This window comes from Mycetomoellerius zeteki, unplaced genomic scaffold (genome assembly GCF_001594055.1).
Source record: "Mycetomoellerius zeteki isolate Tzet28-1 unplaced genomic scaffold, Tzet1.0 scaffold316, whole genome shotgun sequence".
In the NCBI taxonomy this organism is placed as follows: domain Eukaryota; kingdom Metazoa; phylum Arthropoda; class Insecta; order Hymenoptera; family Formicidae; genus Mycetomoellerius; species Mycetomoellerius zeteki.
The window spans coordinates 451,262-470,985 of record NW_017257301.1 but is presented as its reverse complement, the minus strand read 5'-3'; the positions used below and the strand labels follow the sequence as shown (position 1 = coordinate 470,985).

General features: G+C 36.6%; 4 protein-coding genes across 4 annotated transcripts; 3 read left to right on the top strand and 1 right to left on the bottom strand.

The window, feature by feature from the left end:
* Positions 1–388: 388 nt before the first annotated feature.
* Positions 389–8,069, top strand: LOC108724964 (ABC transporter F family member 4). The gene is made up of 8 exons (XM_018451696.1): positions 389–559; positions 3,593–3,866; positions 4,455–4,742; positions 5,779–6,101; positions 6,295–6,538; positions 6,902–7,115; positions 7,214–7,505; positions 7,576–8,069. Exons 1-8 carry the CDS (start codon positions 389–391, stop codon positions 7,735–7,737), a joined length of 1,968 nt encoding a protein of 655 aa, XP_018307198.1. The 3' UTR covers positions 7,738–8,069.
* A 2,316-nt stretch (positions 8,070–10,385) lies between these two features.
* On the bottom strand, positions 10,386–15,488 carry LOC108724960 (Lysine demethylase 2). Its single transcript, XM_018451685.1, has 7 exons — positions 15,223–15,488; positions 14,803–15,082; positions 14,056–14,743; positions 13,647–13,971; positions 13,239–13,533; positions 11,937–12,232; positions 10,386–11,651 (listed from the first exon to the last, which is right to left on the bottom strand). Exons 1-7 carry the CDS (start codon positions 15,271–15,273, stop codon positions 10,644–10,646), a joined length of 2,943 nt encoding a protein of 980 aa, XP_018307187.1. The 5' UTR covers positions 15,274–15,488; the 3' UTR covers positions 10,386–10,643.
* On the top strand, positions 15,272–19,724 carry LOC108724923 (uncharacterized). Its single transcript, XM_018451627.1, has 4 exons — positions 15,272–15,354; positions 15,627–15,710; positions 16,182–16,542; positions 19,707–19,724. Exons 1-4 carry the CDS (start codon positions 15,272–15,274, stop codon positions 19,710–19,712), a joined length of 534 nt encoding a protein of 177 aa, XP_018307129.1. The 3' UTR covers positions 19,713–19,724.
* Positions 17,388–18,919, top strand: Roc1a (Regulator of cullins 1a). Its single transcript, XM_018451686.1, has 5 exons — positions 17,388–17,509; positions 17,979–18,006; positions 18,106–18,227; positions 18,305–18,390; positions 18,660–18,919. Exons 1-5 carry the CDS (start codon positions 17,417–17,419, stop codon positions 18,670–18,672), a joined length of 342 nt encoding a protein of 113 aa, XP_018307188.1. The 5' UTR covers positions 17,388–17,416; the 3' UTR covers positions 18,673–18,919.

The following is a 19,724-nucleotide window of genomic DNA, read 5'->3' as shown; positions in this document are numbered from 1 at the left end:
AGCAGAACGAGAGAAAAAGAAACGCGAAAACGCGGCAGCCGGTTGCCGTCGCGGTATCGCACATCGACGACTGTTCATCTTCGAGGATCTTCCTCCGGGAAGGTGTAGCCGCGATCGGAAACTCCCGAGACTCGCGAGAAGTGGTCGTGCCAGAGATCTCGCCCACGCGTGATCCCCACCTATCGCAGTCCTATCTGTCCAGGAATCTGTCAGTGGCGCATCGTGTACGTCCTCGGGAGGATCATCTTTGGAGAACAGCGTGGACCATCGTGTTCGACGTGAACGAGTCGGAACCACACGAGCGAGCGTGATCACATCGCCGCCACAGCGTTGTTAAGGGTAGGAGTAAGATCATCCCCCATTGCAGTGAGAGAGGACGCTGAGCAGGATGCCCGGCGCCGGTGGTCAGCCACCGCAAAGGACCACCTTTCGACCACCGTGGGTCAAGGATGGCCCGAACCCGTTGCCCATGCCCACCGCGCCCTGGACCCTCAATTCCCGTAGAGACTCTAAGCCGAAAACTGAGGAAGTTCCGGCCTTCGCCCAAGTCACCTTGAAGGTGGGTGGAAAATTTCAAAGGGTTGATGATATGACATCTTTTTTGCGCGATAATCGCGAGATGGGCTGCTCCAAGAGAAATTTTCTTCTCTTTTCGGAAACTTTTTGGAACAGCTTCGCTATAAAATGTCGAATCGATCATTTTAATAGCTCTGCGAAATATTTTTTATTTTGTGTCAGATTTTTGGAGTTAAACTTTTTCGAGTCTTCGTAAAATGGTAAAAAACCGAAAGGATGGAAAATAGAGAATTGTTCGTAATATAATTTTATAATCAAATAATAGTATTTTAAAATAAGTTAAATATTGGATGTGATTCATCTCATTTATATATAGGTAAATTACGAAATGAAAATTAATTGAAACTACTCTATCGCATTTGAAGAAAGCAACAGATTTATTCAAACATGAAAATCGCAGCTTCCATTTGCTCCGAAATCGGGTAACATGTTCTGTTTCTAACAGATAGGAGTTGTATATGCAATTTTCGCAGTCTTTTTCCATTCAGGTATTAGGTTTCAAAGTCAGCGGACTTTACTGTACTGACCATGATATTAATAGCTGGCGTGGGTGTCTTGCAACGAGTAAGCGCGATAAACATTTCGGGTGGCGCGAAGTTCCACACGATCTGTTGTATGCAAACAGTACACTTTGATAGTCCATTATCCTGATTTATAAACTCAACAGTACTTTATAAGTTCTTTGCAGAAAAATCTACGATAAACTAAACAAAACATTTTCATCATTACGGGGGGAGGGGGGGAGGGAGTGCAGGTCAAATTTATGAAATATGATTCTCTATCAAATGATTAAATTGATGCAAGTTATAAATTATGCAAAAACACGTTTGCAGTCCACTATAAAATCATACATATAATCTCTGATGAATTGTTTTATGAGAGTGACTTGATGTGGAAATTACACGTCTGAGATTACCACAGTATTTATTTATTTTCTTCTGCGCATTCATTAAAAAAATTTTCAGGATTACTTTCAATCTTCTGGCGACAGGCCACGTAAAATCGCAAGGTTGTTATCCAATACGCAATCCGCACGAAATACGCGACGCGCGAAATTATATGATTATGTGTGAAGATTTTGCGCAGCTTGATATTATGTTACTATATCCTTGACCATTTTGGATACATTTTAAATCATCAAAAGAACAAATTAAATTCAGATGGCAGATTCATCATTAGTCGAGATTTGTTTCATTATATTAATTGCATAATTCTTTATTAAACTTTATCATCATACGCGAATAAAGATGAAGAATTATTTACGAGTTTTCATATTATCTTTTTCAATTCTTGACTTTGAATTTAACAATTTTTTATTTAATTTTAAATCGTCTCCATATCGTTGTTTATCATTTATACGTGATGATATCGTTAACATATCATTTAGTAGTTTAATAATGATAATTATCAATTTAAGATATGAGCATTTAATGATCGCAATTGATTGGATCATTGTAGTTACAGAATAGAAAACATTATTTGAAAAATTGCGGAGCATCTCAAGTAGTTCATGGCCGTTCGTTAAAGTCTTCAGACATGCTGCACGTGTTTGTCAATTGCGATTTCGTTTTCTTGACGCGAAGGAAAGTGAGAGATCCGTCGTACGCGTGCCCGCATATAAGCCTCTGGGTCACGATTATTTAAAGAACACGCGTTTCTATTTCAAATGGCTTACCAACTGTGTCTTCCGCCAGTTTCTTAACGCGTTTATACCGCGATTTTGCTTGGAACATACTCGAAAATTGCGAATGCAACGTCACAGATATATGTTGAAAGCGGATTTCGCGGATGAGTAATGTTTTTGGCTGAACAATTTTCACGGAAACACAAGAGAAGATAATAGATTCCTAGTCGAGAGTGGCCTAAAAATTGAACGGCGATTTTACGAGAACTTTATTTTAAAAGGTGGAAATTCTGCGTCGATGACGATCGAATCATAACGTGACATCTCGAACTTCAATGTAAATTATTTAAAGCCGATAGAATGAACTGTTTGAGACTTGCCAAGAAAATTCTTTGGATCTCTTTCTTTCTCTATTTCTTTCTCTCTGTCTTAAACAATCAAGAGAAGAGGAATGAAGGGAGGATGAGTCTTTCTTTTTCTATTTTCAATCGCGACTACTTTATGTGAGACGTGCGACGATTATTCTTTCGTATTCTTCTCGACGTGCGCGATCCTAAAAAATAACACATGAAAATAAACAGCGAGAGAAATTGATTTGCGTCGCGAGAATGTGACAAAAACATAAACTGTGAAAAGACGTCGGTGCCAGTAACCGCAAAAACGTAAACTTGATTCGTCGAATTGTGGTTTTCTTATCGGTGGAGTGAAAATTAAAACTATTTAATTTTCACTCAACAGTTTTACTAATTTAATAATAGATGTTGAAATAAGATATATGAAAAAAAATATAGTGAATAAAATATATAATAATTTCGTAAAAAAATATACAATATAAGTATTAGGGATGCACCGGATATCCGGAAAGTATCCGCTATTCGGTATTATCCGGCATTTTTTACTATCCAACCAGATAGTCGGATATCATTAGTATCCGGGAATATATCCGGTTGAAATTTAATATCATTAAATTGTTAATTTTTTATTATACAAATGTTCTAAAAATAAGTATGCATATTCATAATGTTATAATATCTTATACATTGTTGTAAAATTACAATTTTTTCTCTATAGGCTTTTTTTTAAGACATTTTCCCGAAATTCGGTCGGATATCCGGAAAATATCGGATATCCGACCGGGTACCGGTTATCCGATGTTACATTTTGTTCGGATATCCGATATTCGGTATCCGGTAATTTTACGATCCGATGCATCCCTAATAACTATTATCAAATACAGATTATATGCATATAATTATTATCTGCATAAATATTTTTAAGATTAATAAATATTTTGGTACTATTGACTAAATAAATTAAAATAAATGTTCTTATTCTATTTGTATTATTAAGATGCTATAATTAATTAAGTGTTCCTCCTTCTCGATCTAATAGAGTGTGCCGAAACCCGTGGAGCCGGCAGCACCTTCGTCAGACGGACTACCGCGTAAACAAAGCAAAATTACTATAATACCGAAGCAGCCAAATGAAAAGATCAATGAAAAGATCAATGAAAAAATTCCGAGTGGTCGACCGGTGCCAACGAAGCCGCGCGAGAATGGACGACAGGAGCCAAATTCGAGACCGCAACTTGAACGACAGATCCGTATCGAGAAATCTCGATCACGAGGCGACATTATACCACTCTCAAAGAGTGAGAGCACCACAGGTACGAAAGGCGATTATCGTCATTCCTTCCCGTAGATTCTGTCATTCACAATGTCCAACGTTTAATCCTTTCAGATTGTCAGTGAACTCCCTTTTTCTTGATTACGAGATTTTAATGAAACAAAAAATATTTTTGATACATATCAGATGTATTACGATCAGATAATAGAATAGATCGAATATTGTAGAAACGCAGAATTAAGAATAACTTTATAAGTATACATATAAATAAGTAAATAAAGCAAAGCGAGACTTATTTAATAATTTTCGTTATGAACAAATAAATCAGATGATACCAGACATGAATAAGAAATATAACAATATAAATTTATAAACCATCACAAATACTGAAAGGATTAAACCTGATGTGTTCGCAAAGTATTCCTTTTTTATTTTAATAAAATTTCGGGTATATTTATGGAATAAGTAAAACTAAAGAACACGCATATCAATCCCTTAATTGTATCTATTAGATATATAAAATGTAAGATATACAGCCTACACACTTTATTTTATATACAAATAATGACTTTTATGTATTGTAATATACACACTTTTTTAAATAACGAGAATCGAATATTATGTCAAGGTGCACCAACTTTATCGAAGAGCTCGTCGCGAGCGAACTTTCCACCACCACCACCCCCACGGCCGCCACCACCACCACCCAGTCGTACGATTTTCAAGGACATACCGCTTCTCAACGAGACTCAAATGCAGAAGTTGGAGATATTGAAATCCAGGCCGAGGAAACGGCCAGATTGGGCCAGCATGATGAAGGAAGTCGAGAGTGGCAAGAAGCTAAACCACGTCAAGTGTAACGACCGAAGTGCGCCTTTGATCGAGAGGGTGAACAAAGTCACGGCCGATCCAGCAGGTGATCGTCGAACCCTCTTCGATCCTCGTCTGGTGCCTACGGGGCCGTATCTTCCTCCCTTATAGAAAGTGTCCTCTTCTTAAGAAGAGAAATCGTCGTAGAGAGAGAAAGACTGTGTTTTGCGGAGCTCCTCTTCCTCCGTTTTTTTTCGTGCGTTTGAAGAAATCGTTTGAAGAAACATTGGCAACATAATACAATCAATTGGATACACAAGCAGAAATGTCGATTAACATAACACGTCCTGCCACGTTTCAATCGTAGCGTAAATAGCCAGCAGTATTGTTTTGTCGTTATCGTCCCCTCCCTTCAATGTTCCCGAACAACCACTACCCCCGTCGATAGATGAGCCACCGTTTATCCATTGTTAAACTGTTGGACTAATTAAACTGTTAATTGATTATTGTTGAATTAACTGGTGTCTTCATGTTTGTCAATGGGTTTACCAATATTCCGCTCTCCCTTTATTCTCCTGTCGCATAAATGAGCAAAATTTTTCGCTCTCTGAATTGACGTCCTCGACGAAAAATGAGGATGTCATTCAGAGGCGGATGTACTCATCGTATTTGTTAAAAATGTATGTCGATACATTAAATATTAATTAATAATTGTCATAAAATTTCATATGACGCGTCTGTCAAGCTGAGCGAAATGTTCTCTAGAACACTTTTTATTTATTATCCTTTAGTCATAAATAAATTTCAAAAGAAATAAGGTGACAATTTTTATCAGTATTCAAAATTAAGCGTCTAATGTTTCAGATTTTAAGACAAAAAATATGATTTTACAATTTACATATATTTTTAATATTGTTTTTTTTTACAAGTTCTAATATATGTAATGTAAAGTAAAATAATTTAAAACTATATTTTTATATTATGTTGCGAAAATGTATATTTTTTGTTGCTACACAAAAGATGTTGCGATGGTATATTAAATATTTTAAGTTCATAAAGCAACTTTGTATTTTTTCTTAAAAGGCAATGGAGAGCCAAGAAAATATATATGTGTTTTATGATCGATTGTCTCTCTTTGCTAGGCAAGGCCCACTTCGTATTCGAATCCGAAAAGTCGAATATGCACAATCAGCTGCTGAAACAGATTCAACAGGGCGTGAAGCTCAAGACTGTGAGGACGAATGACCGCTCAAAACCGATGCTGGAGGGACTAAGAAAATTCCGACGACAAATGACCATCGAGGAACAAATTCAAAAGGCTGAGGAGGCACCCGTAGAAGAAGTTATTCAAGACGAATTGGATGATATTGATGCTGTTAGGGATGATTTGCAAAGTACTAAGCAGATGCTCGCAATGGAACTTAGAAACAAAGAAACCGTAGAACGGGACAATAAGCGATTGCAGGTAATTGAACTGTAACTTGATATTTGGTATTTTAGGAAAAGCTTTCAATAAAGTTTGTATTTACTTTATTCAATCCTACTTAGGATCCTATTTCATAATCTTACCTTAATATTGACCTGCTCGGATGAGGAAGAAATCGAAGGGTTAAAGAAATAGTTAAAGATCATTTTTTATAAAATAATTTCATGTGCAGGCAAGAATTTTGAATCTCGAGGCAGAAGTAGAACGTATGAAGTTACAAAAGAATACCCAAGAAAACAAACAACAGGATGAGAAACTCACGGAATCTTTGAGGCAGGAAGTGGAGCTAGCGAGAAAAGATGCAGAAAAAGCGGAGAAAGAATCGGCCATCGCCGTCGAGGAAAGAGATAAGGCTAAAAATGAATTAGAAGAAATGAAAAGAATGTACGCAACGTTAGAAAAACGTATGAAAGCTGGTGAGTGATTAAGAATGTCCGCTTTGCTAAAAGCTAGTGATTTATGAACTGCGTACTCATCTGAACTTTCCCTATAATCGCCTTGAATTAATCGCTTTTTAAGCAAAACCTTATTATCAGTTCTACGCAAATCATATCCATTTTTATACTTTATATTAATGCTTCCCAATAAACACCAACATAATTATTGTTAGTTATAATTTCCCATTACTGTTAGTTGCTGGAGATAAGCTTATATTAATCATATTTCTTTGCTTCGCTTTCCTTTGCTTTGCTTATCAGAAGAGCTTACGCCAATTGAAGCTGAGCCGATAGTGGAGTTAGCAGAAGATTGGGAAGACGTAGGATGGTACAATGTTGCAGGAATGGCACTGGCTGGTTGTCCAAGCGCGAAGGACGTAGCCAAGATTGCGTCACAAAAGAGTATAGACAAACAGGATGTTCGCAGCACGAGCGAGGAAGAAGAGGAGAGCACAGAAGAAGAAGAAGAAGAGGAAGATGAAGATCCCAAAGTCGGAGCAGAGAGACGTGCGCAAAGGGAGATTAAGCTTCTCACTTCGAAAATTAAGAATTTTAAGTAAGTGCGACGAAGATCCATACAAATCACAGTGAGCGGTCGTGTCTATAATACATTAAATAATATGTAAAATTATATAATAAATTATTTATAAACAGAGATAAAGCTGTGAACGCCAGGAAAGAGAGACATGCGTTGAAGGAACAGATCAAACAGCAGCAGAAATTATTGATGGAAGAAAAGAAGAAATACAAGCAGCTGCAGAAGCAAGTGGACAAGATGGCGAAATTGATGGGAGATACCGACGACGAAGAGGAAGAAGTAGAAGAGGAAGAAGAAGAGGAAGAGACGGAATCTGAGGAAGAATCGGAGTCTGAAGAATCAGAGGAAGAAGATTCCGAGTCTGACGACGATCAAGCACCTATTGAGAAGCGTAAAAACAATTTGCAAGTGAGTTGCGGACGAAAATATCACGATTGAACTTCTGAATTGCGTTCCTGAACGTCCATCTTTTTTTCAGAAATGTGTGACGAAACACGAAGGACGATTGGCAGCTTTGAAAAAGGGTAATTACCTGTTGAAAGCGCAAGTAGATAGGATCAAGGACAATTTAATGAAGCAGCGAGAGGATAGTCTTACCCTGCAGGAGGATCTTGATTCTGTCTTAGCCGAACTAGGTTAGACTAAAAAACAGCCTAAGCAAAGAATACTTCCAAAGATTGTATCGTATGCAAATGCACATATTGAAATATAGACAATTGTATGCTACACACATATTTTTTAATAAATTATTATTGTTGACCGAACGCGGAAATTCTCATAACGGCTTACTAAGGAAGCGAATTTCTTCGATGAAATGATAACTCTATATATGTTCTAACTAAGAATTCAAGATGTAAATATTCAAGCCAAGGACTTAAAACATTTCCTGACGCTTTGAATATCGATCGAATAAACGAGCTTGATCTTTTCAATTGTTAAACACGAATCTGCTGCTAATAAAGTAAAATAAAATATATGTATATCTAACAAATGCACTTCGCTATAGCAATAAAACCATTATTGTTTTATTAGCAGAATAAATGGTGTATTTATAGTGAAATAATTTATTGCTTCGACAAAATATTTAGCAAATAAAAATTTGTATTTTTAAGAAATATTTCTGTTCACATAACTAACGGAAATTGATAATGCTGTACTAGCATATTTTTCTTCCGTATAGGGCATCGTAAACTACGCGAACTATACGAAGTATTAGAAACATATTATTCTATGTTACATTTTTATCTTTACGTATAAATTTAAGAAATGCTTTTTTTATTTCAGAGAAGATTTTATCCATGTTGGATGACTCTGAGTAGCTCTTTAAATACACAATCACAAATAATTGACTTTAATAGATTTTTGCGTTACATTTTGTTTCTTTCTCCTTTCATTTTTTCTCTTCCTTTTTATTTTTTATTATACGTTATTTTTCTTTTGAAATGGGATATAAGCACAAACTTATAGAAGTCTGTGGATATAAGTGTGTATTACGAATATAACTGCTACATAAACTAAGTAATAATTTTTAAATAAGCTAAATGTAGATAACGTCTACGAATTTTCAAATAAAAAAATGATTAATATCTAACATGTGTCACAAATTCGATAGTTTTGGAGAAGACGTGAGACTTTTATATTTTTGTTTAGAAAATTCTTTTGTGAAAACTAATCAGACAGGTTATTTCTGACAATATAAATTCTTTTTTGAAACTTTTCGAGCGAAAATTCTATTCTATTTTAATAAATTATAAAATTGAAAATTATAAAATTTAAATTGAAGAAATTGAACGAAAAAGAGAGAGGGGAAAACTGATCGGCTCTTACAAATCAAAATTATATTTGGGAATCAGAGATCGCTATGGTTGTCTATGAATTACATGTATTATACAATGTTTTATATCGTGGCGATTTCGTTCTTATTTTAAATTGCTGCAAAAAAATTGAATTATATAAAGAAAAGAAATACTTTTCTTTGTATAAGAACGATTTTTGCTCGCGACAATGTTTTTAGCGCAGATAGCGACACGCAAAATTCGTGAGAACGGTGTTTGTTACCGCAATACCTTCTTTAAAATATTATGATACAAACGATATGATCGCAACGAATCGTTGAACGTATTGGAATACAATAAAGAAAATAGACAATTTAAAAAATGCACAATGGCACTTGAGTCAGTATCTAATTCACTTATCATTTTTATCTTTACATGAAATCTTATATAGAACACTTAAAAAAGGGATGGAAAGGATAAAGAAGTACAAACTAAATTGTGCATATATATAAAAAGCAGGTATATATACATTGGCTTGCACAGAACATCACGAGATGAAATTCAGGTTGAAAATAAAAATTCGAAGCATGTACATGCTCTCTTCGATTATCACGTAAAATCACCGAACTAATGTTACGAAAAAATACAGTAGATTTCGGTACATGTTTTGATGCATGTTGCGAATAAGTGTATATACGTGTATGTGTATAATGACGTCGTTTTTGCCATGAATTCTCGATCGAGATTCGTTCGAACACTCGTGCAAAAGAAATACTTATTTTCGAGTACTTTCTATTTTATGTGAACAACTTATGTGAACAATACTGTTTCTGATGTGAACAATGATTCGACAGAATTCTTACATTTATTTTCGTACATTTTTTTCTTTAATATATGATTTACCTTTGCAATCTGATGCTACATAACGTTGAATAAAGAAAAAAATGAAATATTAATGAAATATTAATAAATTATTAATATCTTTATGAAATATTTAAACTATACAAAGGAGAAAGAGAAAAAGATAATAATGATCGAAGAAATTTTATCATTATTTTGCATTATTTTTTTGCAAAATTTTGAGATGTAATCAAGTAGAACGAATTTAGTGTAAAATAAATTCAAGTGTATTTACATATACACATTTGTAGTTTATGTGTCTTATGTGAACACGAGAGATATTCCAAATTAATAAACGTCCGTTTGATAACAAGTCAATTTTTCGAAATAAACTTCAGATGTTAGATAAAGCGTATAATAAAATTTGAATTTAAGCTTTACTTAAAAAAGAGATATAAAAAAAAATTACAAAATTACAATAAATACTACTAATTCCTTCGATATTGCTGCAAAAGACAAATCTGAATAAATCAAAGCATTTATTTTGAAATGATATATTCAACAGTTTTGAAAAATATATAAACATAGTATATTTATATGCAAATCACACGATCAAATAAGTAAATATTTACAATAAGAAGAATGAAAATAATAAGAAATCTAAGTTGTGAAGAAATCGTTATTGTTAAAATTGTGTTTGGTCTTCATATCAATAAAAGTGTTATCCGAATAGAAATTCTATATTATCATGTTCTTTCTGTTATAAGGTTCATCTTGTAACATTGCCTAGAGATTCTCTCGTGTAAAATAAATAGTTGTTGATCGTAGCATGATGTACTGTTATGACTTTAATTCTTTGCAAACGATGATTCTTACGCGATGATAACCGGATTGCACTGAACATTAGTTCGCGTGTAAGCGCCATGCTTTTTCACGTATCCATAAAATCGGTTTTAACTTTCTTTTTTTCCTCCACCAGCTTAACGTCCGTTACATGCAAATTATGTTCGCTCTTAGCAGCAAACTTGATGACAGCTTGCGTTGAGACTTGGGTTGTGTGTCGCAGATCCAGGCGTTTTAATGCTTCACATTTCGCTAGATGATCGAGAGTCGTTTCAGTGAGTAACTTGCAATTTGCTAGGTTCAGCGACGCCAGATTCGATAACGATGTCAGATGCGCTACTCCGGAGTCGGTGAGCCTGCCAATCGAAGAGAGATCTAAAGTTTCAAGATCCGATAATTGCTGGACTATATATTTTACTCCTCGATCCGTGAGATCACATCCGGCTAAAGATAGATTCTTGAGATGTTTCAATCGTGATGTTTTATCAATAATGCCAGGTCTTGAATCTGTTGGTGAATCCAAGATTTCTTGCAAAACAGTGTCATTCAAAGAGGTAACATAACTCAAATTCAGCTTTTCTAGAGGCGGACAGGTGCACCTTTTCAGGGCACGAACACCGGCCCAAGTACAACCCTGAAGAGACAATGTCCGTAACTGCGGTAACCTTTCCAACAGCCAAGCTAATTGCATTTTATTGATGTTGGTCCAGTCCAGCGAAAGACACTCGGGTTGTCGGCGGACAATAACCGTCAAATGTACGGAACGAAGGTTATAGTGCGACATGTCGAGTTTCTTCCACAGACTGAAATCTGTACTGTATCTTGCCCAGGTACGGCAAACCAAGGCACAATTAAGTAGATCCTTTATACTGAGGAATCTGAATACCGCAAGCACTACTGTCTTATTGTACACCAAATTCTGTTCGTTTTCGCCATCCGTTTCTTGAATAAGCGACGGCGGCGCTGGCCTAACCACCACCTGTGGCCTTACTAAAGATCTGCTGCTCGAGGCAATCAACTGCATAGCTAACTGAGTACGCTGCTGAGTCATTCTCTGTTCACCTTCGGCTGGCTCCCCGGGCGAATCGTTCCACGCCTGAGGAAAATAAAGCACGCGGAATGTATACAGCAACGCTCTATACAACGCGGCTTATGCTTATCTAGAGATTCAATCGTGAAAATATGTAAAAATTATTCTAGTGTAAACATAAAGAGTGTTTTTCATTTGGTGACACAAATCCATACAAATCGACAAGTGTCTTTGTTATTCTCTGAGTCAAGAACAATGATGAAGACAAAATGATGTTTGTGTCGATATGTGTTACTAAATGGAAAGCACCAACGATTTTTTTATAATTTCTATATAAAAGAATTTACATACGTCGTTAGGATCAAGCCTCGATTGTTTACTCGGTGTCATAGCTCGTTCAGAATCTGTCGTTGGCGCTGAAGAAGCTGCACTGGATATTGATAGTTTTCGCGTGCGACCCCTTGCGTGACGCGGCCGACAATCTGAGTTCCGACCTCGCTCATAACACTCTGGACACTCCCAACTATTTGGCAAATCATCATTGACAGTTATCTCCTTGGAATTCAAGCCTATACATTCTGGATGTACAATGTCGAAGCAGATTGAACATTCCATTAAAGTAGATGGTGTTGTGGGGAAAGATTTACCTGCAATTATTTAAATATTCGATTTATAGGAGAAAAGGGATATATGAGGTGAGACAATGGTTGCGTTCAGCAGACTCAACTGTTGCGGAGCAGATCCGTAAGCGCTCGCTGCTATTGAATGATCTAGAAGAATACACCAATAGCAGCGAGCGCTCACGGATTCGCTCCGCAACAGTTGAGTCTGCTGAACGCGACCAATAAAATTTTGAAAATGATTTTGTTCCGACAAAGTGACAACACTGTAAACCATTATTTCCTGTTATTGAGTAGCTTGAAGTCCTCTCTACTTGCATGCAAAGGATAAACATTGGCCGCGTTCAAGTTCACAAAGCGGCTAGCTTGCTCGCCGAGCAAATGAATATAATTGGTTATTACTTATAGATCCAACCAATCATATTCAATCGCTCGATAAGCATGCCTAGCTGCTTTTCCGTCTTGAACTCGCCTTTGTCAATTGTTTCAGTCATTATATGTACAATTGGCGGCAGAAAGGTTGCGTCATTTTTTTCGATGGATTTTGGAACTCAGTCTTGCTTGTAAAGCGATTGAATGTAATTGGATAGACCCACAAGTAAGAACCAATCGCGCGATGAGCAAGCCACATTCCGAAACCCATCGAAAAAAAATTGTCGCAACCCTTCTGTCGCCGATTGTACAAGTTGGTTCATATAAAGGCGTGTTTGTATTTCATACAGGAAAAATAAAACGCGCACATACACACAATTTACATATATAATTTAAATCATATGAAAACTTAGAATATAAAAATTATTTAATTTACCAATATAAAAAAAATCATATTGTAATAAGTTATTATAATACAGTAAAGAAAATATTTTTATAGTAAATAAAAGACTTCAGGACACACTCACACACACACACACACACACACACACACACACACACACACACACACACACACACACACACACACACACGATACATGACAGTTAGAAATGTCTATTTTAAAAAAATATGAAATAAATTTATTGCAAATTACACATACCCGTTAATGGTGCAGGTGGTTGTTTCCATCCATCTAAACGACAGACTTTACAGGATGATGTGACAGGCAGCATAGGTCTAAGACATTGGCGCATGAGGCATGTTTGTTTAGCGCGACCGCTGCCTCCGAATTTGACCATGTCTTGGCAAAATACGCACTCCCGACAGTCCTGTCTAGTGCAAGCCTCACACTTCTTACATCTAGTGCGTCTCCTACGTGGAAATGCTCTCTCGGACTTGTCCGAGTTATGTCTCTGCGATTTTACAAAACCTTTTCGCGCTACTCTTAAGCGTTCCTGAAAAAGAAAGCAAGGCAAAGCAAATTAGATAAGCAAATTAGATAAGAGGTATTATTTGTTTCGATTAAGTTTCGATTAAATTTCGATTTAATATAGCGAAAGATAGATACCCTATCAACAATGGTCAAGGGTGGTGGTGGAGGTAACACAGGATTGCCTGTTACAGCTGCTTCTGGATTATCGTGTCTATGCTGCTCTACCAAACATCGAACATCGTGAATAAGAGCAACTGGATCACGCATTAGTTCCGGAACGTTCTTCTTGGTTGACGGCAATGAATGCAGATACATTACTATAGATTTCAAGCCATGCAATTCGAACTCCGTTACATGTACATGCTGATGGTGCTGCGGGACTAAGTGCTGTCGCTGTGATTCAGATATATCCAAATGACTTCTACCTAACAGCACATGCACATATCTTTCGAGGACATACCTGTGGAAGTACATAAAGCTTTACAATACACAAGACAACATGTACATCGTACTTAATAATATAAAATACATTATTCACTCTTACCACAACATTTCTGTGAAGAATGGATATCGAAATTTCTGTGGTACTTTTGTATGCTCCTCTACTTGTGCCACTTTCAATTGCATTTCTATACCGAAACTATGAAGGAAATTTCCACCAAAGACCAAAGAATCCTGAGGAGTATATACCGCATGTATCCAACCAGTCGGTATAAATAGGGTCATACCAGCCGTTAAACTTATCCTGCCACATTTGTCTACCATATCACCAAAGAATACATCTGATTGTTTGCCACTCAACACCCATTCCTGATAGAGGGTCAAGTTTTTTTCAGTGGGTGGAATTAGCCAAAAGATTTTGCCACCATGCAAAATATGATACCACACGCTTGTACCACCAAAGTCAACATGAAAGTCAGTATAACAACCTTTTACTGACATTAAGCAGTATTTCTGTACTTTTGGATACATCATATCTTCTAAAAGGTTCGTAGATTCCACCTGAGATTCCTTCAGATGTCTTGGCCATACTACGTCTACCCAATCTACTTGTCGCACTAATGCAGGCGATTGTACATAATTCTCTAACTTGGTATGACTAAATTCTAATGAGATCACATTCAACAAGCGTTCCTTGTTGGGATCCTCGTAATACTTTTGCCATTCTTTCATAGTCATATCTTCATTCTTCTGAGTATTAACGTCCATAACATCCAGCACTCTCTTAGAACCTGTCGTACAAATGTTATTAACGTCTATCGAGCATTTCTCACTCATATTTGAGACTTACCGACGCAAGTTCTGACATCATTGACAGAGAAGTTGGAGCTGGGTACTCGCAAACCCAATCCAGATTTATCCCTGAACAGCAGTGGTATCTGCAGACCATGTTTCTGCAAGTACGTTAGATTCAGCTCCGGTCCGGTCATCTCGCGAAAGAGGCCACTGAAATTGCTCAGGTCATATCTCTTGGCCTCAATCTTCTCGTCAAGTTGAAAAGTCCTGCGACCCTCAATTTCTTCATCGCCTATGGTCCAGTCGTCCGTATATAACTTCCTGGTTCGCTCGCGCTGTAAGATGACACACGTGTAATGAGATAACACGTGGATCGTACCGCTCGAGGATTACTCGACGCGACATCAACGTCGGCGTCGACGTCGTCGTCGGCGACGATGACGTCCAGCCGGATTCGCGCGTGCTCTTTGTTTACCAATTGGCGCCTCTTCGGCAGCGGGACAGAGTCGTCGGCCATTGCGGACATGCAGTCAGAAACGTATCACCGGAATCTCATCGGGGTACACGAGTGTCACCACGACAAAGGCAAGACGGATCCACGACTTATGTTAGTACGATTGTATGCGATTTGTCATGTATTATTTACATATTAATCGCAACGCGTCGGTGACGCCGCGCGAAAGCACGTTCCTCACCCGTGTATACTTCCACTGAGCAACACTACGCCATTTTCTTGCCGGCCAGTGCTGCCAACTTCTCCACCTTTCTCCTCCTACTTTGTGTCTGTGACAATCTACATTTCCGAAAGTGCGCATGTGCATTCAGTGTACTGCGCGTCGTGATCTCGAAAAAGTCGAAAGGCGTCTGAAAACCGGGGAGAGGTCGACAAAAGGCCGGAGAGAAATATCGCCGCGCAAAATATCGGTTTTGTGATTGGCGATTTTGCCTTGCGTCGAATAAGTCGTAAGTATATACGTATCTTTGATTGCTATAATCTCTGACTTGTAACGGTGCCATATCTCATATTTAGAACAGCACCCTGACTCCCAAAAAGAAATTCATTTTAGGAGTTATACGAGCTCCTAGATAGAACACAGAGTCATAATTAAATCATAATGATGTTATATGACACCATCATGATATATTTGATATTTGAACTTACAATGATAAATATAAGGTCATGATAATGTTCTTTGATATTATTATGAAATATCTGTGTTTTATTTGAGAATTTTATTTTTTTCGTCCCTTATATAGTATTATTAAATTTTTGCAAGGCTAATATTAGTATTAACTGCCCAATTAATTATTTATTTTAAGTATTAAAAGTATCGTTTGAGTATTAATAATACTTTTAATACTCAAAATAAGTAATTAATTATGAGGGTTACTGGCGGTTTCTGTCTAATTTCTTTGTTCGTTTTTTACAAACAGGAAGATACATCGCTATGAGGAGGTGCCTGACGGCGTGGCGTTTGACGCAACGTCGAAAGGGCGGGAAAACATTGAGCGGCATTTCGCGCCGATAGATCTGCGCCTGCGCAGTCCGCTATATCGTTCACGTTTGCGTCGCGTCGATTCCCACCGAAATATAGCGATTCCACGATTTTCGTGCGATTTTTTCGTCGAGAGCAAGTGTCAGATACTGCGTATAAATTCGCGTCGGGAATGTCGAATGAGATATCAGGTGATCTTTACATTGCGTAATTATTATCGTCGTGTCTTAAGTGCAACAAGTTTATTTATGACGAGTGGATCGACCGGCTGGCGCCAAGAACTTTTCGCAAACTTTTCGGTGAGTGAATCTGTTTATTGCCATGAATCAACGTTTGTTATAGTATGAGTATATTATGAATATTTGTGGCAAGGACCACAAATATTCCTCGCGTCGCCTTATTGAATATCTGTTAATAAAATATAAAATATTTGCATATATACGTTATATATATATATGTATATGAACATGCCCAGCAAACGCTAAATATTCTTGAAATATTCATGAAATATTCCTAAAATCCCAAAAAAATATTCCGAGAATACTCCAAAATATTCCGAATATTTATATAAAAGAAACATTCAAATGTCGGTTAAAAATTTCATTTGTATATCGTTACATATTCCAAGAATACCTAGTTCGCTTATGTAATTTTACAGCTTAATTGTTACAAGATTAGGTGTACACATAAGGTGCGTTTGGAGAGACGCTATTAGCTCTATTTGTGTCATTCTATCCTTGTTTTAATATCCTTGTTTTGTCTAATAAACAACGAAGATAGAATGACAGAAGTAGCGCTATTAGCGTCTCCCTGAACGTACAATAATACTGTGGAGTACTGGAGCGATTGCAAATAGGTGTTCCAAATTTACTGCCAGCACTGAAAATGCGACAGTTTACGTTACGTGCACTATAGATTTTAGTACAGTCAATCACAGTTAATTTGGAATAATAGTCATAATCGACGTGCAGTCGCGTTTCTCTTTTTTTCAAAGTACTCGTCGGGCAAATATAAATATTTCGCCGAGACGCGCCGATGCGCGGATAAGTCCCTTGGTCGAATTTCGAATTAACCTTCGGAAGATCCGTTCTTGCCGTTTGGCCGGTAAAGAACCGCGCGTCTGGCAGCGCCACTTGTCCAGTGCTTCAAAAATCAAAATTCAGACATTCAAGAATGGCGACGACTATGGAGATTGACGATGACGAGTGTGATTTACCGACCTCCAGCAGCGGGAAAGGCGAAAAGAAGCGTTTCGAAGTGAAAAAAGTAAGTGTCGACATGTGTATATGGATCATGTATGATCGATTTCGCTTGCAGTCGCTGCGCGGCGTGAAAACATAGTTTCTAACCTCATTTACGCTTTGTCACTCTGCTCGTCTTTACGGCACAATCTGTTGTCTTTGCATTGTTTACTAAAGTTCGATTGCACTAACTTTATTTTGTGTGCCTTCCAACAAGCGACACAGTACAACACAGTCATTTCATCTTTGTTTAACATTGGCAAACAATAAGGATGTAATGATCCATTGTGTCACACGTGTCATCTGTGTCGCTTGTTGGAAGACACACTTTAACTTTAAGCGAGGCTTACTCTCTCCCTCTCTGTCTCTCTGTTGGCTTCAGAAAGAAAGAGAGAGAGAGAGGGAGAGTCTAAACGCTTAAAGTTTAAATGCTTAAAGTCGAAGTAATGTTGGTGCAATTAGGCCTCCTCTAAATCTAATTATGTCTGTTTCAGTGGAACGCAGTGGCATTATGGGCTTGGGGTAAGAACTATCAAACATTACTATTATACAGCCTTCGAAGTATATCATAATAGTAAGCACAGTAACAGACTTTCTAATGTAATTTCTTACATCTTTCAGATATTGTTGTGGATAATTGTGCTATTTGCCGTAATCACATCATGGATCTGTGTATCGAATGTCAAGCAAACCAGGCTTCTGCGACTAGCGAGGAGTGCACGGTAGCCTGGGGTGTATGTAATGTAGGTTTACAATATTTTGAGATGTTAGGATCGTCAAATTTCTACTTGAATCTTATTGTAACTACTTTTGTTTTTAGCATGCCTTTCATTTTCACTGTATTTCACGTTGGCTGAAAACACGACAGGTGTGTCCACTTGATAATCGTGAATGGGAGTTTCAGAAGTGAGTAGAGCCTTGTTTAATATGTATAAATTTTGTTATATTTATATATTAATTTTGTCAAATTTTTTAAGTATGAAGTTAAAAATATTGATATATTAAATTTAGATATGAACAGATATCTTTAATAAAAAATTTAAACCTGTTTTTAATTAGTAAAATTTTTTATAAAAAATTTTAACTTAATTTTTTATTGTCTTAATTTTTTATATAATTATCTAAATATATATATATATGTGTGTTTATAACAATTTTGTCATTTCTGTTTACAGATATGGTCATTAATCGGATGTATTTACTGTACAAGTCAGATTTTTCTTTGTTATTCAACCGTTAATACTCAAGACATTCAAAACTGAAAAATTATATTTCCATATGGAAAATATAACCTTTATAGAACAATGATAAATGTATAAACGAAGAGGAAAGTGCGTGGCAAAAAGTATAGTTAAATATATCAAGTTTTTTTATGTTAGTAGCAGACCAAATTTCAATCAGTGGTTGTATGGCTAATTCAGATCACAATTATTATCAAATTATATTAAATATGTAATTTATAGATTGTAAGTCTTACCTAATAAATAATGATTATGGTACGCTTCTGATGATTTATCAAAATCATCTCTGACCATTTTTTAAATAGCAATCTCAATGAATCTTGTGATACTGCAAAATAATAAATTATCTATTGATGCAAACAATTCTTAACATTTTTTATTAAAAATATAGATACGTTTTTAAACACTTGCGTTTTGTATCACTGTATTCATCATTTGCTTTTTTGTTTCATTTAATCGTAACTTTGATTAATTCGATCTTTTAAAGATTTCTCCTAGCAAAAATTCTTGTTTTACCGTTGCACAAATATGACGGGAATGTGAGGTGAAAGCGGTGTTTTTTTTTACTCTTATCTTTAAATTACGTCCTATTCCCACCACACATTCCTCTTCATCCTATAGCTTTAATTCTAATGCGAATCGCTTTGAAAAGAATTCTCATCAATCTTTTGTGTGAATCAAAGAATATATTTTACATGTTAAATCGATTACCTCTAATTATTCACGACTTTATTTAAACGAGATATCATACAACGTTTATAATGTGGTTCGCCTTAAGATGTATTAATAGCAATGACATTTATTTAACATAGTTCGGTATAATAGATCTTTTTCATTACGCTCAAGGCGATTCCGTAAATCCGCCTCTATGCGGATACGTAGCTCCTTAACAAGATATAACGGGCACCCATCGTCGTTCATGACGTCATGTCGTAAGGCCGATCGATCGTACCAAGATCATCTCTCGAATCCCTTTTCCAGTTCTAGGGCATTCAGCAG

Coding starts and splice junctions, on each gene's coding strand:
- LOC108724923 (XM_018451627.1), top strand. CDS start 15,272: ATGCAGTCAGAAACGTATCACCGGAATCTCATCGGGGTACACGAGTGT. Junction 15,355..15,626: donor AAGACGGATCCACGACTTAT/GTTAGTACGATT, acceptor AAAACCGGGGAG/AGGTCGACAAAAGGCCGGAG. Junction 15,711..16,181: donor TGCCTTGCGTCGAATAAGTC/GTAAGTATATAC, acceptor TTTTACAAACAG/GAAGATACATCGCTATGAGG.
- LOC108724964 (XM_018451696.1), top strand. CDS start 389: ATGCCCGGCGCCGGTGGTCAGCCACCGCAAAGGACCACCTTTCGACCA. Junction 6,539..6,901: donor AGAAAAACGTATGAAAGCTG/GTGAGTGATTAA, acceptor ACAATGTTGCAG/GAATGGCACTGGCTGGTTGT. Junction 7,116..7,213: donor TCGAAAATTAAGAATTTTAA/GTAAGTGCGACG, acceptor ATTTATAAACAG/AGATAAAGCTGTGAACGCCA.
- Roc1a (XM_018451686.1), top strand. CDS start 17,417: ATGGCGACGACTATGGAGATTGACGATGACGAGTGTGATTTACCGACC. Junction 17,510..17,978: donor AGCGTTTCGAAGTGAAAAAA/GTAAGTGTCGAC, acceptor TGTCTGTTTCAG/TGGAACGCAGTGGCATTATG. Junction 18,228..18,304: donor TAGCCTGGGGTGTATGTAAT/GTAGGTTTACAA, acceptor TTTTGTTTTTAG/CATGCCTTTCATTTTCACTG.
- LOC108724960 (XM_018451685.1), bottom strand. CDS start 15,273: ATGTCCGCAATGGCCGACGACTCTGTCCCGCTGCCGAAGAGGCGCCAA. Junction 12,233..13,238: donor ACCACCTGCACCATTAACGG/GTATGTGTAATT, acceptor AAATAATTGCAG/GTAAATCTTTCCCCACAACA. Junction 11,652..11,936: donor CGAGGCTTGATCCTAACGAC/GTATGTAAATTC, acceptor TATTTTCCTCAG/GCGTGGAACGATTCGCCCGG.